At 45.5% G+C, this 16322-nt stretch overlaps 2 protein-coding genes across 3 annotated transcripts; both read left to right on the forward strand.

Annotated features, from left to right (window-relative positions):
- Window positions 1-376: 376 nt before the first annotated feature.
- Window positions 377-4459, forward strand: LOC131192715 (zinc finger protein 260-like). Of its 2 annotated transcripts, none has more exons than XM_058172136.1 (2): window positions 377-497; window positions 2191-4459. In XM_058172136.1, the coding sequence occupies exon 2, from the start codon at window positions 2360-2362 to the stop codon at window positions 4457-4459; it is 2100 nt and encodes a 699-aa protein (XP_058028119.1). In that variant the 5' UTR covers window positions 377-497; window positions 2191-2359. The 2 variants fall into 2 exon arrangements, with proteins under 2 accessions (XP_058028119.1, XP_058028118.1); XM_058172135.1 differs by having other exon boundaries at window positions 410-554.
- A 4876-nt stretch (window positions 4460-9335) lies between these two features.
- On the forward strand, window positions 9336-16120 carry LOC131192686 (zinc finger protein 260-like). The gene is made up of 2 exons (XM_058172082.1): window positions 9336-9745; window positions 12310-16120. Exons 1-2 carry the CDS (start codon window positions 9336-9338, stop codon window positions 14276-14278), a joined length of 2379 nt encoding a protein of 792 aa, XP_058028065.1. The 3' UTR covers window positions 14279-16120.
- The last annotated feature ends 202 nt before the right edge of the window (window positions 16121-16322 follow it).

A 16322-nucleotide genomic window follows, 5' to 3' on the forward strand; every position in this document is an offset into this window, starting at 1 on the left:
CAAACCGACCAGTTACCCCAGTCAGCAAACCACCATGAAAGCAAAGCTTCTGGGACGGTGTTTCCGGATGCCCTGAAGTGCAGAAAAGGGGAAACTTGTTGCCTGCCCCGCGTCCAAGTCCTTCCAAACTTTGGGGGAAGCAGAGAGTGAAGATTCCCGGTCGTCTCTTCCCAATTTTGGGTGGTGGGGAGGAAGGGAGGGAAAGGCTCCCGGCCGGGAAAGAAGCGGCTCGCCCAGCTCCCTCCGATGGGGAAACAGCCCCTGACAGACACCGAAACTGCAGCCTCTTCCGAGGGAGGAGACGAAGGAGGGGCCAGAGCGTCTCCCCCACTCTCCCAGGGCGGAAACTGGGCCGGAAAAGGCGGGGAAAAGCCTCCGTGGAGCCCCTCTAGGAATCTCCTGTCATTTTTCCTCCCTCCCTCTGTGTGGTTTCCCCACTTGCGGCGTTTTGGGCGGCTCTGCAAATTCTGGGTGCCCGGCAAGGCTGCTCCGGGCAGGTGAGGCTCCCGCTCTCCCTCGGGCTGCCCGGAGGGCTTCTCCCCGCCAGGAGGAAGGTAGCCCCGAGTCCCCGTTCGGTGCTAGGAGGGTCCCGGGTGGATGCGGGGCTGGACGGGGAGCCTCTGGACAAAGGGAGGGAAGCCCCGCCCCACGGAGGGCAAAGGGGGCTTTTCTTTGAAGGGGTTCAGGAGGGATTATGGGGTAATCAAGTACTTCATTTGGGGTGGAGGATTTTCTTTAGGAGGGAAAAGGGTTTAAATTGCTTGAATTGAGCTCATTTTCTCCCAACGGAGAAAAGATCCACTTTCTTTCTGCTTCATCTAAATAGAGAAGAATTGATATTCTTTTATTTTAGTATTTCAATTGTTTACTTTTCTTTCTACAATGCTGAGTAGAAGCTGAAAAAAAATCATTATTTGGCTAGTTTTGCTGGCTGTCCTTTCTTTGCTTAAAACCTCCAGTGTTGGAGCAGCCAGAACTTCTGCAGATCAGTTGCTACACTCATTAATTGTCCTCACTGTTAGGAAGTTTCTCCTTAATTCCAGGTTGCTTCTCCCTTGATTTGTTTCCATCCGTTCTTTCTTGTCCTGCCTTCTGGTGCTTTGGAGAATAGGTTGACCTCCTCTTCTTTTTTGGCAGCCCCTCAAATACAGGAATACCTATCATGTCACCCCCAATCCTTCTTTTCTCTACCGTTCCATTCTTGTGTGATTGGTTTCCATGTGCAGGAGAAGAAAGGGGCAGTACTCCATGGGTTTGATTATTTCTGTTACATCTTAGATTTTTGCTTCAAGGAGAAAACATACCTGCCTAGATTGACTATAGTTTCTGTTCCCCTAAGAATTGAATTGCCTGTCACTGTCACTGGCCTTCTTTCCCTAGGAAACTCTGCAATATTTTCTTCCTGTTGCAGAAATGCTGGGTTTTGCCCCTTTTTCAGAAACTATTAAAGACTGCTCTTTTGTGGGCGACTGCATATTCCCTTCCAGGGGGAGAACATGAAAGCGATTGTTCAGCTCCAGAGGGGCTTCATTGGGGTGAATTGGAAAGATAGAAGGGGCTTTACTCTCAGTTGTTGTTTTCTTCTAAATGTGTTCTGCTTCCATTGGTCTTCCTCTTTAAGTTCATATATAGGGTCAATTTTTTAATGGAAGCTGTTTGTTCCCTATTGTGTTCAAACTGTATTTCTGGTCCCAATCAATGTATTTGCATCCTCCCTAAACTATAAAGCAACAAGAGGAGGCCATTCTAGGAGAGAGACAAATTCAATTTTTGCTGGCCCAAAGAACAGTGTCGATCAATACTAACATAGGTTGTACTCTGTACACAATTCACCTGGCAGATATAAATCCTGTGGGTCTTTGTCGTTTTTCCCACATCATGTAGCATCACACACCCTCCCCTCCTGAACAAAAAGATAAGGCAGGGATCATCCCCAGTTCAGGTAGACAAATGGGGAGCAACAGGGTCAGCCATCCTTCTCATCATGCTAAGAAAAGGGAAGGGGAGGCCAGCTCCGCAGGGAATCACCCAGAATGGCTTTGATTCTTGAGGGGAGGGGAGGGAATAGAGGCTTTGGGAGCTTCTCCAGGGTTCATGTAGGGGGTCTTCCAGTTATTGTTTGGCCTATTTGGAGAGCTGAAAAAAATAAACTTTCCTGTCTCCTTCACTTCTTTCATTTTCTTCCTGCAGGTGCCACCAGGAAAACCTTTGAGGGAAGTTCTGCTTGGAGGATCCAATCTGGCTCAGTCACCGGGACCAGAGATTTCGTCATCTCAGCTTTTGGACTTGTTTTGGAGTTCATCCTCCTGCCCAACTTCCAACCTTTTGGCCAAAGTTCTCCTTGTTCGAGTTTCCTTGGATGGAAAGCCCTGGAAGTGAGCAGCCCCTGGAAACTGTCCAGAGGGGGGAACACTTTGGCCAAAGGTCCTCTGAGAGGAATCTGGGGAGATGTTCCAAATGCTCCAAGTGCGGGAAATCCTTTGTTCACCGGTCCCTCCTTTTGATCCACCAGAAGCTGCACATGGGGAATGGATCCCACCTGTGTTTCATTTGTGGAAACTCCTTTCCTGGAATGTGGAGCTTTGCCAAACATCTCGGGAGCCACCCTGGACTGAAGCCTTACAGATGCGGAGAGTGCGGAGAGCGTTTTGCTAAAGGCTCGGACCTTGGAGCCCATCAGCAAATCCACCAGGGAAAGAGATCTCAGGAATCCTGGAAGCGCTGGGGAAGATTTCCTGGGAGACGGCGTCTTTCTAGGTCTCAGAACTGCTCGGCTGAAGAGAAGCCCTGCAAGTGTGTGCAATGTGGGCTGTGCTTTTCTCAAACCTCACAGCTGCTTAAACATCAGCAAATCCACACCAGAGAGAAACCTTATCAATGTCTGGAGTGTGGGAAATCTTTCCGTTATAAACAATTATTTAGAAAACATGAGATTATTCACACAGGGCAGAGTCCTTATAAATGCTTGGAGTGTGGAAAATGTTTCACTCGGAGCTCATCTCTTTGCCAACATAATAAAACACACACAAAGGAAAGCAAAACGTGTCGAGAATGTGGGAAATCTTTTTCCAGCAAATCATGCCTGCTGAAACATCAGAGACTTCACAGTGGGGACAGACCCTATCAATGCCCAGAATGTGAGAAAAGATTCGTGGATTCTTCTGAACTACAGAGACACCAAAGGGCACACAGGGTAGAAAAACTATATAAATGTAAGTCACACCTAATTCGACACCAGAAAATTCACACTGGGGAAAGGCCCTATCAGTGCCCAAAATGTGAGAGATTTTTTAGTTACAAGTCATGTCTAATTCGACATATGAAACTTTACACCAGAGAAAGACATTATCAGTGCCCAGAATGTGGGGAAAGTTTTTCCCGAAGGACATACCAAATTCGACATATGAAACTTCACACCCTAGAAAGACCCCATGAATGCCCAGAATGTGGGAGATGTTTTGGTGATAAGTCAAAACTAATTCGACATCAGAGAATTCACACTGGGGAAAGACCCTATCAATGCCCAGAATGTGAGAAAAGATTTGTGGACTCTGCTACAGTTCGGAGACACCAAAGGACACACAGGGGAGAAAAACTATATAAATGTAAGGATTGTGATAAATGTTTTTCTTCGAAGGAAACTCTTTCTCAACATCTGAGTATCCATACAGGGGTGAAGCCCTTTATGTGCATCGAGTGTGGAACATTTTTCCGTACAATACAAAACCTCAGAAATCATGAGAATGTTCACAGAGGGGAAAAAAGGTTCAAATGTTTGGAATGTGGGAAAGCATTTGGTCGTTCATCAACCCTTAGAATTCACTGCCAAACTCATACGGGTGAGAAACACCACAAATGTTCAGTGTGTGAGAAATCTTTTAACCGGAAAGATACACTTGTGATGCATCAGAGAAGCCACTTAGAGAAGCAATATAAATGTCCAGAGTGTGAGAAAACTTTCCGTTGCAAATACTATCTTAGAAAACATGAGAGGATTCACAAAGGAGAGAAGCCTTACGACCATATGCAGAAAAATGAAAAGTGCCCAGAATGTGGGAAATGTTTTGGCTACAAGTCACAACTAATTCAACATCAGAGACTTCACACCGGAGACAGACCCCATCAATGCCCAGAATGTGGGAGATGTTTTGGCTACAAGTCACATCTAATTCGACATCAGAGACTTCACACTGGAGACAGACCTTATCAATGCCCAGAATGTGAGAAAACATTTGTGGAGTCTGCTGAACTTCGGAGACATCAGAAGGGACACACAGGAGAGAGGCCCTGTAAATGTGCGGAGTGTGGGAAAGGTTTTCTCACAGAAACACGACTACGGGCTCATCAGAGAATCCACACGGGGGAGAAGCCATACCTGTGTGTGGAGTGTGGGAAATGTTTTTCCCGAAAAGAACACCTTGGAAAGCATCAAAAGGTCCATGTGCAAGTGAAGCCATAGAGATGCATAGAGTGCGGTAATGTTTTCCTCAAAAGGAAGACATCAGAAAAATCACATGGAAAAAGCCCTTATAGGCCCTGATGGTGGAATAGTTTTTCATAGTTGTTCAACCCTTAGAAGTCATATAAGAGTTCATAAAGGGGGCGGGGGGGGGAATAGAAACTCTCAGATCGTGGGAGAGCATTTTCTTAGCAATCGTCCCTTCAAAATCACACTCTAATCCATATAGGAAAGATGCAGTTTAAATGTTTGAAGTGTGATGTATGCTTTGCCTGGAAAAATACTCTTCCAGTGGCGTGAATTGTATTTGCACAATATTGGAAGAATGAGGATACTCCTACAGAGGAGAAGTAATTAAAAATAGATTGTGTAGAGATGGATAAATTGACACTGAAAATAAAGGATAAGGAAGAATCAGGATATTTCTCAACATGGGATGTGTTCTATCGCTGGCTAGATAACAGAAGTAGAATATAGAAAATTAAATGTTTCCATTAGGTACAATTAAATAAATGAAAGATTATGATTATAAAAAGGCTCACCTTTTCCAGACCTGAACCCCCAAAATGCAATGCATGTCCCTGCCCTCTGTGTATATGTGAATGCCCCCCCCCCGCATGCATCCCGCCCCGTGCATTTGTGCCCTCAAACCCCCCGCATATGCATGGCAGAGACCCGAAGACCAGCTGGCTGGCGGGAGGCGCGTGCGCATGTGCAGCGGAGCTGAACTGGGGTGATGGCTCATGTGCCCATATGCCCACTCGTGCCATAAGTTCACCATCACAGATATATAGGCAAACAATATACCATCAACATCATTATTATTATTATTTATAAAAAGTTTTTTATTTTAAACACATTAAAACACAAAACAAACATACAACATTTATATACGTATCACTTTTTTTTATCAGCTCGTCCGAAGTGGTCCTTTCTTACTATTACACATATTTTAACTTTGTCTTAATCTACTTTTATTATCTATCTTCCTTTATTTCGTCTACATTTTACCTTGATCGTCAACATTTTCCTCTCTCCTTTATTCCTTTTTCTCATTTTTCCTATTTTCCAACCATTCATACCATCTACACCACACTTTGTAATATTATGTTTCTTCATTCTCCTTGAGTTCTTTTGTTAGTTTGTCCACCTCTGCGCATTCTAAAAATTTTTTTAATTAAGTCTTCTGTTGGTGGGTTCTCCTTCTTCCAATTTTACGCATAGACTGCGGGCTGCTATTAGTATGTGTAATGTTAAATATTGTATTTCCTTTGTGTAGTTTCCTATGGGAATCACTAGTAAAAATTGCTCTGGCTCTCTCTTTATTGATTTCTGTGTTATCTCCTCTAGCCAGTTTTTAACTTTGGCCCAGAATTGCTTTGCCAATGGGCAAGTCCACCAGAGATGGTAGTATGTTCCATAGTTACTCTTACATTTCCAACATTTCAGTGAATTACTAGGGAACATCTTTGCTATTCTAGCTGGCGGAAGATGCCATCTATGAAACATTTTCATCTGGTTTTCCTTGTATGCTGTTGATATTGTCAATTTCATATTTATTCTCCACATCTTCTCCCATTTCTCTAATTCTACTGTGTGATTGAAGTTCCTTGCCCATTTGATCATGGTATCCTTCACTATTTCCTGTTCCATTTTATACCGTAACAGGAATTTATATATTTTACTAATTAGTTTTTGTTCCCTCCCGTATATAATTTTATCTAATTCGTTTTGCTCCAATTGTATCTGATTAGTCTTTGTATCTTCTATGAATTTTGATCTGATTTGTAAATAAGTCCACCATTTGAATTCCCTATTCAAATCCTGTTCCAATTCTTATTTTGTTTTTAATTTTCCCAATTCGTTTAGTATATCCCTGTATCTAATTATTTTAGTCCAGTCTATTAAATTTGGATGCATTAATGTTTCATTGGGCGAAATCCAAAATGGTATTCTCATGTAATGTTGCTTTTTGATTTTGTTCCAAATTAATAGTAGTGAGTTCCTAATTATATGTCTTCTAAAATACCCATGTGTTTTATACTTTTCACCCCATAAGAATGCATGCCATCCTATCTGTAAATCGTGGCCTTCAATTGTTAACATTCTTTTATTTCCCAACTCCATCCATTCCTTTAACCATGTTAGGCCTGCTGCTTGGTAATAGGTCTCCTAATCCGGGAGAGCTACTCCTCTATCCCTGGTATCTTGTAAAGTTTTTAATCTAATTCTAGGCTTTCTCCCTTGCCATATAAATTTTGAAATCAATTCGTTTAATAAATCAAAAAAGCTTTTTTCTGTTCTTATCGGTATAACCTGGAAGAGGAACAGAATTTTGGGCAGGATGTTCATTTTTATTGTCACCACTCTTCCCATCCATGAAATTTGTAGGTTCTTCCAATTTTCCAGGTCTTTTCCAATTTGTAGTATTAATTTATCATAATTGTCCTTTTTAATTGAGGAACCTCTTGCTGTTAGCCAAATCCCTAGATTTTGTTGTTGTTGTTGTTATCTGGATATTCATACTATTTTCTAATTCTGTCTTGTTTTTTGTAAGGTTTTTTGTTAGCAATTAAATTTTTTTTCTATTAATTTTTAAACCTGCCACTGCGCCAAATTCTTCTATTTTTTTAATCAGTTTGGGGCCTGATTTTAGAGGTTCCTCAATTATAAAAACCATATGATCTGCAAAAGCTGGCAATTTATATTCTTCATTTTTTATCTTCAATCCTTTTATCTCTCGATCTTCCCTAATTTTTTTTAAGAGTGGCTCCAATGATAAAATAAAGAGAAGTGGAGAAAGTGGGCATCCTTGTCTCACACCTTTTGTTATTTCAAATCTATCTGTCATATCTTGATTAATAATTATCCTTGCAGTTTGTTTTGAATATATTTTTTCAATCATTTTTTCAAATTTTGATCCGAATTTCATTTTTTTTATTTGTTGTATCATAAATCTCCAATTCAAATTATCAAAGGCTTTTGGGGAATCAAGGAAAACCAGTGAAACTTGTTTCTCTAGGTGTACTTCATAAAACTCTAATATATCAATTATAGTCCATATATTATTTTTAATTTGTCAACCCGACAAAAAACCTTTTTGATCCGAATGTATATATTTGTCTAAGATTGTTTTTAACCTTTCAGCAATAATTGACATACATATTTTATAATCAGAATTTAGTAAAGAGATAGGCCTATAATTTTATACTAATTGCTGGTCTGAATCTTCCTTATGTATAAGTGTGATTAATACTTCTGTCCATGTTTGGGGTGTTTATTTGCTGTAAAGGTTCCCCTCGTACATACGTGCTAGTCGTTGCCGACTCTAGGGGGTGCTGCTCATCTCCGTTTCAAAGCTGGAGCCAGCACTGTCCGAAGATGTCTTTGTAGTCATGTGGCCGGCATGACTCAACGCATGGAACGCTGTTACCTTCCCACCAAAGGTGGTCCCTATTTTTTCTACTTGCATTTTTATGTGCTTTCAAAACTGCTAGGTTGGCAGAAGCTGGGACAAGTAACGGGAGCTCACCCGGTTACACGGCAGCACTAGGGATTCAACCGCTGAGCTGCCAACCTTTCGATCTACAAGCTCAACGTCCTAGCCCCTAAGCCACCGCGTCCCTTAATTTAATTTACCTTTATTTGCTGTAGTGCTTCATTAAATATTTCCAGCATTAATCCTCCTATCTGTTTTTGTATATTCCTATATAATTCAACTGGTATTCCATCTGGTCCTGGCATTTTATTATTTTTTTGCCTTTTTATTGCAATTCCAAATTCTGTTTCAGAGATTGGTCACAGTGAATATCATGGCTACCTTCATTCTGATCTTAAGATTCTGTCAATGTAGCCTGTATCAATAAAGTAAAAATTCTAGAACTCTTCTGAGTTTTCTTCGTGATTCAGTCTCTCTTGAAGAGCTGATATCCATCTTGACTCCGATATCATTTTTCTTTTCAAAACGGGCAAGGCTATTTCTCATTAAAATTGGGTCCTACCCCTGGACGTTTCTTTGCAACCCTCCAAGCATTTCAAACCATTTATTCATGAACTTGTTTAGACATTCCAGATTGCGCTAAAGTTCATCTTTGGGGTTTTGTACATTTTGTATCACGTGTTGAGCTTGGTAAGGGTGCAGGGAAGAAGAAAGATAAGTAGGGGACCAGAGGCTACAGCATAAGAGGAAAGGTTGCATCAGAACTGATTATGTCTACTCGAAGGAAGAGGAGTAGGAGTGAGAGGATGGCAGACTTCTAATATTTGAGGAGCTGTGGCAAAGATCAGGGGGACCACCTACTTTCCAAAGCAGCTGAAGGCTGAACTAGAAGCAATGGCTGGAAACTCATCAAGGGGAGATGCAGCCTAGAACTAAAGAGATTTCCTGGGATGGTCTTTCCTGATGCTCTGAGGTGCACAATAAAGGAAAATTGTAGCCTCTTTTGTACAACTGGCAAAGAGCCCTCCCATCCAACCTCTGGTCCATGTGAGTCACGTGGCTCCATCTACTCCCTGTTCCCACCTCCCAGTTCTCCGTTTTCCCGCAACTCCCCTGGGAAGTGGAGCCGGGAAGGAATGAAGGGCAAGGAAGGCAGGGAATTAAAGTCGCCCTTTGAACCTAGTGAGAGGAGCAGGGAAGTCTCCTTCCTTCCACCTCCACAGGGCGGCCTCTCCTGCAGGGCAAGGAATGGAGGGCTTGGCTGACTTCCAGGGCTGGTGAGCAATCCTAGTTTAATGCCGGTCTGGATCCCTGCGGAAGCCACGTCCCCGATCCATCATCTCAGCGTCTTCGGGCTCGGCAGACGCTCCCTATCTCACCCGCCTCCCTACTACGGAGCCCATCGTCCCCAGCCGTCTCAGCCTTGCCAGGGGACGGATGAGGGATCCTAGCGCACAGTGCCACCTCCAAGTCCCCCCAAACATTTCCCCCCTCTTCCTAATCCTGTGTGGGAGGCAGGGAGGGAGGAAAAGGCTCCCAGCTTCTCTGGACTCTTCCCGACCGGGAAAGAGGCGGCTCGCCCAGCGCCCTCCGAGGAGGAAGCGGCGCTTCCCGGGCACTAAACCTCTAGCCGCTTCCACGGGAGGAGGTACTAGCGCATCTCCCCCCAACTCTCCCAGGGAGGAAACTGGGCCGGAAAAGGCGGGAAGAAGCCTCCGTGGGGCCCCTCTAGGAATCGCCTGTCATTCTTCCTCCCTCCCTGGGATTTCCCCACTTGCGGCGCTTTGGGCGGCTGTGCCAATTCTTCGTTTGCCGGCAAGGCTGCTCCTGGGTCCCGCTCCGGGCAGGTGGGGCTCCCGCTCTCCCTCCCTCGGGCTGCCCGGAGGGCTTCTCCCCGCCAGGAGGAAGGTAGCCCCGAGATGGTCCCGGGTGGATGCGGGACTCGACGGGGAGCCTCTGGGCAAAGGATGGGAAGCCCCGCCCCACGGAAGGCAAAGGGGGCTTTTCTTTGAAGGGTTTCGGGTGGATTTCTTCAAAACTGGGTAGAAGGCGAAAAAATCATTATTTGCCTCGTTTTGCTCTGAAGGAGGCTGTGATGTGGCAGCTCCTCGTTGGTGGGTTTTATCCATCAGAATAGGGCGGGAAGGGCCCTTGGAGGTCCACCCCCTGCTCAAGCAGGAGACCCTGTACCAGTGATGGGGAACGGTTTTGTCGATGGGTGCCAAAAGTGTGTGCATGCCGCCCCTCCACATGTGCACATGACTCCCCTCCACGCCCCCACTTCGCTCCGTTTTGGGCCTGGAAAGCCTCCTGCACCGAACTTTGCCGATGTGAACGGCCTGCCTGTCTTACCTCGTGCTCCGGACAGTGCCCAGCCATGCCAGCCTTGCTGGACGATGAACGGAGCGCGAGGCGGGCAGGGCGTTTGCTCCAGCAAAGGTTGGTGCAACCTCTCCTGCCACTTCTTCCAAGGGAGCGTGACCGCTTCCCAATCGGCGCGTCTCTTACTCCTTACCGCAACCGCTTCCCCCCAGTGGGTCTCCATGAGAGAGGAGCGGGCGCTCCCCTCCCCGCCGGCGGCTTTTCCTTCTCCTGGCTGCTCCAGGAGCAACCTCTGCCTCTTAGCTGGTGCGAATGGCCTGCCAATAATGCAGCCTGCCGCCGCCCTCTCTGCCCTGCCGGCTGCTCCTGCCACCGCAAGGGAAGCGGCAGCGCAAGAACCACCGGGGGGGGGGCGCGAGGGGGGGGCAGTGACAGGAGCAGAGGGCCGGGGCTTTCCTCCCTCCGCCCACCCCCCACGCCCAGGTCCACGCCCAAAGCCCACTCGGGCGGGGAGACAGGGAAGCCCCGGCCCGCCCATCATTGCCCTTGCCCCCCTCGCCTCTGGCGGTGGCGGTTCTCGCACTGCCGCTTCCCCAGCGGCACCAGGAGCAGCTGGCGGTACGGAGAGGGCGGCAGCAGGCTGTGGCGGCAAGCCGTAAGCCCCGGCTAAGAGGCAGAGGCTGCAACTGGAGCAGCCAGGAGAAGGAGGACCCGCCGGCTCCTCACTCATAGAGACCCACCTGCTGGGAAGCGGTGGCAGTAAGCGGTAAGAGGCGCCTTGGCCGGGAAGCGGTCATGCTCCCTTGGAAGAAAGGATGGGAGAGGGTTGCGCCAATCTTTGCTGGTGCGGACGGCCTCCCCATCCTTGCCGCCGCGACCCCCTTGCCCCTGGCGGCGGCGATTCTCGCGCTGCCGCTTCCCTGGCAATGGCAAGATCAGCCGGCAGGGCAGAGGGGGCGGGCGACAGGCAGGCGGCAAGCCGTTTGCGCTAGATAAGAGGCAGCAGTGGCTCCTCCACCTGCCAGCCTCGTCCAGCCAGCCATACCTGGCCTCCTCCCCCTGTGGCAGCCAACGTGGGTCCCAGGCAGCGCAGCTTCAGGCCCTTTCCTCACAGTTGTGGTAACTCAGGCAAGTGGGTGCAGTGGAGCGACTGGTGACAGTGCTCCTGGCTGGCAAGGGGTGGATGTCCTGGGGCTGCATGTGGGTGACAGCGGCATGGCCGGTACCCACCCATGCTAAGAGGAGCTGCCCAGTGGGCATACATGCACCGGGAAATGAACCTCTGGGTTTCTGGTCCACGCATGCGCACCAGTCAGCTAGTCTTCTGGTTATTGGCACGCATGTGTGTGTGTGTGATGATCAGCCGGCCGCTGCTGCACACGTGAAGGCCAGCTGATCGTTTTGCGCACCAGTAACCAGCAGAGTAGTTGGCCGGTGTACATGCGTGCCCTGAAAACCCGGAAGAGGAATGGGTGACGCCACATGTGCCAGGTGACATGGCCCTGCGGGCCACTTCCAGCACATGTGCCATAGGTTCGCCATCACAGCCCTATACCATTTCTGACTGCTGGCTGTCCATTCTTTTCTTAAAAGCCTCCAGTGTTGGAGCACCCACAACTTCTGCAGACCAGTTGCTATACTTATTGTCCGCTCTGTTAGCAATTTTTTACTTAAACTATAAAGCAACAATAGGAAGCCATTCTAGGAGGGAGACATATTCAATCTATCCTGGCCCAAAGAACAGTGTCGATGAATACCTACATAGGTTGTACTCTATACACAATTAGATCTACCTGGAACATATAAATCCTCTTGGGGAGGTCTTTACAGTTTGTCTCACATACTGTAGCATCAACGCCCCCCTCCTCCCAAGCAAAAAGAAAAGGCAGGGATCATCCCCAGTTCAGGCAGGCAAATGGAGAGCAACAGGATCCCAGCATGGCTTTGATTCTGCAGGGAGGGAATAGAGGCTTTGGGGGGGCCCTCCAGGATTATATAGGAGGTGTTCCAGCTATTGTTTGGGCTATTTGGAGAGCTGAAGAAAATAAATCTTCCTCTCTCCTTCACTTCTTTTATCTTCTTCCTGCAGGTGCCACCAGGAAAACCTTTGGAGGAAGCTCTGCTTGCAGGATCCCATCTGGCTCAGTCACCTGGACCAGAGGTTTCATCTTCTCAGCTTTTGGACTCGTGCTGGAGCTCATCCTCCTGCCCATCTTCCAACCTTTTGGCCAAAGTTCTGCTTGCTTGAGTTTCCTTGGATGGAAAGCCCTGGAAGTGAGCAGTCCCTGGAAATTATGCAGAGGGGGGAACACTTTGGCCAAAGGTGCCCTCAGGGGAATCTGGGGAGACACTCAAAATGCTCCAAGTGCGGGAAATCCTTTGCTCACCAGTCCTTCCTTTTGCTCCATCGGAAGCTGCATACAGGAAATGGATCCCACCTGTGTTTTCATTGTGGAAACTCCTTTCCTGGAATGTGGAGCTTTGCCAAACATCTCCAGAGCCACCCTGGACTGAAGCCTTACAAATGCGGAGAGTGCGGGAAGCGTTTTGCTAAAGGATCGGACCTTGGAGCCCATCAGCAAATCCACCAGGGAAAGAGATCTCGGGAATCCTGGAAGCGCTGGGGAAGATTTCCTGGGAGACGGCATCTTTCTAGGTCTCAGAACAGCTCGGCTGAAGAGAAGCCCTGCAAGTGTGTGCAATGTGGGCTGTGCTTTTCTCAAACCTCGCAGCTGCTTAAACATCAGCAAATCCACATCAGAGAGAAACCTTATCAATGTCTGGAGTGTGGGAAATCTTTCCGTTATAAACAATTATTTAGAAAACATGAGATTATTCACACAGGGCAGAGTCCTTATAAATGCTTTGAGTGTGGAAAATGTTTCACTCGGAGCTCATCTCTTTGCCAACATAATAAAACACACACAAAGAAGGAAAGCAAAATGTGTCTAGAATGTGGGAAATCTTTTTCCAGGAAATCATACCTAATTCGACATCAGAGAATTCACACAGGAGAAAGACCCTATCAGTGCCCAGAATGTGGCAGATGTTTTGGCAGAAAATCATCCCTAATTCTACATCAGAGAATTCATATTGAGGACAGACCCTATCAGTGCCCAGAATGTGAGAAAAGATTTGTAGATTCTTCTGAACTTCAGAGACATCAGAAGGGGCACACAGGAGAAAAACTATATAAATGTAATGACTGTGATAAATGTTTTTCTTTGAAGAAAGCTCTTTTTCAACATCAGAGTATCCATACAGGGGTGAAGCCCTATATGTGCATTGAATGTGGAAGATTTTTCCGTATAATACAACATCTCAGAAGACATGAGAATGTTCACAGAAGGGAAAAAAAGTTCAAATGTTTAGATTGTGGGAGAACATTTGCTGATTCATCAACCCTTAGAATTCACTGCCAAGCCCATACGGGTGAGAAATGCCATAAATGCTCAGTGTGTGAGAAATCTTTTACCCGGAAAGCTACACTTTGGAGGCATCAGAGAACCCACTTAGAGAAACAATATAAATGTCCAGAGTGTCAAAAAACTTTTCATTGCAAACATTATCTTAGAAAACATGAGAGGATTCACAAAGGAGAGAAACCTTTCACGCGAATGGGTGTGCCGAAAAAGGAAAAGTGCCCAGAATGTGGGAGATGTTTTGGCAAAAAGTCAGAACGAATTCAACATCAGAGAATTCATACCGGAGAAACCCCCTATCAGTGCCCAGAATGTGGGAGATGTTTTGGCTACAAGTCAAGTCTAAAGCGACATCAGAAACTTCACACTGGAGACACATCCTATCAATGCCCAGTATGTGAGAAACGATTTGTGGAGTCTGCTGGACTTCGGAAACATCAGAAGAAGCACACAGAAGAGTTGCCCTGTAAATGTGAGGTTTGTGGGAAAGGTTTTCTCACAGCAACACTGCTTCAGGCTCATCAGAGAATCCACACAGAGGAGAAACCGTACAAATGCGAGGAGTGTGGGAAATATTTTTCTCGAAAAGAACACGTTGGAAGGCATCAAAAGGTCCATACGCGAGTGAAGCCATAGAGATGCATAGAGTGCCGTTTAAATCTTTGAAGTGTGATGTATGGTTTAGCTGGAAAAATACTCTTTCGGTATCAGTGAATTCTTATTGGAGAGAAACTTTTTATCAGGGCTTAGAATGTGACAAAGATTTTTATCGGATCATCAGATCTTCAGATGCACATGAAAACCCCACACAGGAGGAAAGCCTTACAGGTGTATAACATGAGAATACTTTTCCTTGCCAGTTGGAACATCTTGCCTCCTGGAGTTTGTTCATAAAAATTGCTTTCTTGGAAATTTTCTTTGCCAAGTTAAATTGTTATAATTTTTTAAAGTTTTAATTCCAAGATATGAATATGAAAATCTGATATGAGTATGAAAATATAATATCTAATGTGAAATTGTCTGAAATACTTTAAGGACTCCTGCCTTGGGCAGGGAAGGTAGGACTAGAAGACTACAGCTCTGTTATTCTGTGGTAGCTCCCTTCTAGCCCTATGATTCTAAGAATTTAAAAAGAAAAAGGGAAATGGAAATGGATGAAAAGCAAAAGGAAGGAGTGCTGACAAAAAAGCGGGAAAAACTAAGGTTTCTGCTAAAACCTTGCAAGCCACCAAGGTTTTTAGTTGAGTAGGATTAATGAATCCAGGAAATAAATAGAATCATAGAATATGTAGAGCACAACAGAGAGAAGCCCGGTAGTAAGAAGAACTTTGCTGATGGTTTTGTGGTAATTTTAAAAGCCCTTTGGAAGGAATCAAAATATTAATCGAAACATTAACAGATTTTTAGTGCATTAGCTGGTTTTAAAATCAATAGCTAACAAAAAAGTTGACTAAAATAGGAAAACAGAAGAGAAAATAGAATTGATGGGGAAAAATGATTTAAAAGAAATACAAAAGTAAGACATTTGGGTATTGTTACAAACAATATGAATTCAGTGTCAAAATAATTGTGATAAGGCATGGAATCATACTGAAAAGGATGTGTTCAGGTGGGAAAAAAATACAATTGTCACTAATTATAGAAGTTCTATGATTACATAACTACATAACTAGACTGATGTTTCTGTTTTAAACAATACCTATCTGGACAATGGGTGCACCACATAAGCAATGACAGGAAGGTATATCTAAGTTTATATGGCAGGAGAAAAACCAAGAGTTTAATTTCAAACTGTTCAAGATCAAAGACAGGAAAGCCTGGAGGAACATTGTCCATGGGGTCACGATAGGTCAGGCAGGACTTCGCAACTAACAACAACAAAAAGTTTACCAAAAAGGATCTGTTAAGATGGAAAAAATATAGTTGTCATTGATTATAATAATAACTTTGTTGTCATTGTACATATATACACAGTATACCCGTACAACGAAATTCACTTAACACCCAAAGACCAGGTCCAACACAAATAACAATCCCCAAACACACACACACACACACACACCACAAATTCCCCGCCCCTAAACCACCCAAACATCCATACAACAGACCAAGTAATACTGTCCAACAGCTCACTGATGGTGGCCCTTTGGTTCATTGCTGAGTACAATTATAGCTCTGGGATAAAAACTATTCAGAAAACGTGTGATTATAGAAGTTTTATAATTAAAAATGACTAGATTACTCGATTGATGTTTCTGTTTTAAAAAATACCTATCCCACTGATGCCTAACATTTTGGTCGTTGTCCCCCAAAAGTGTGTATGCGCTAGAGAGTGCATGCGCGTGCCGACACCCATAATGCAATGTGCGCCCCCTGCTCATGCTCCTGGCTACCAAGAGGGTGGATGTCCTGGGGTTGCATGCAGGCATTGACAGCATGGCCAGTGCACATGCACGCTAAGAAGAGCTGCTCAGTGGGCATGCGCGCACCGAAATGAACTTGGTTTCTAGGCACGCATGTGCACTGGCCAGCTAGTCTTCTGATTACTGGCACACATGCATGGTGACGATCCTCTGGCCGGCTGATCTTCCAGTTTCTGGCACTGTTGCATGGGTGAAGGCCAGCTGATCGTCACACGCGCATGAGTACCAGTAACAAGAAAACCAGCTGGCCGGTATGT

The sequence above is a fragment of the Ahaetulla prasina genome, chromosome 2 (genome assembly GCF_028640845.1).
Source record: "Ahaetulla prasina isolate Xishuangbanna chromosome 2, ASM2864084v1, whole genome shotgun sequence".
Classification (NCBI taxonomy): Eukaryota; Metazoa; Chordata; class Lepidosauria; order Squamata; family Colubridae; genus Ahaetulla; species Ahaetulla prasina.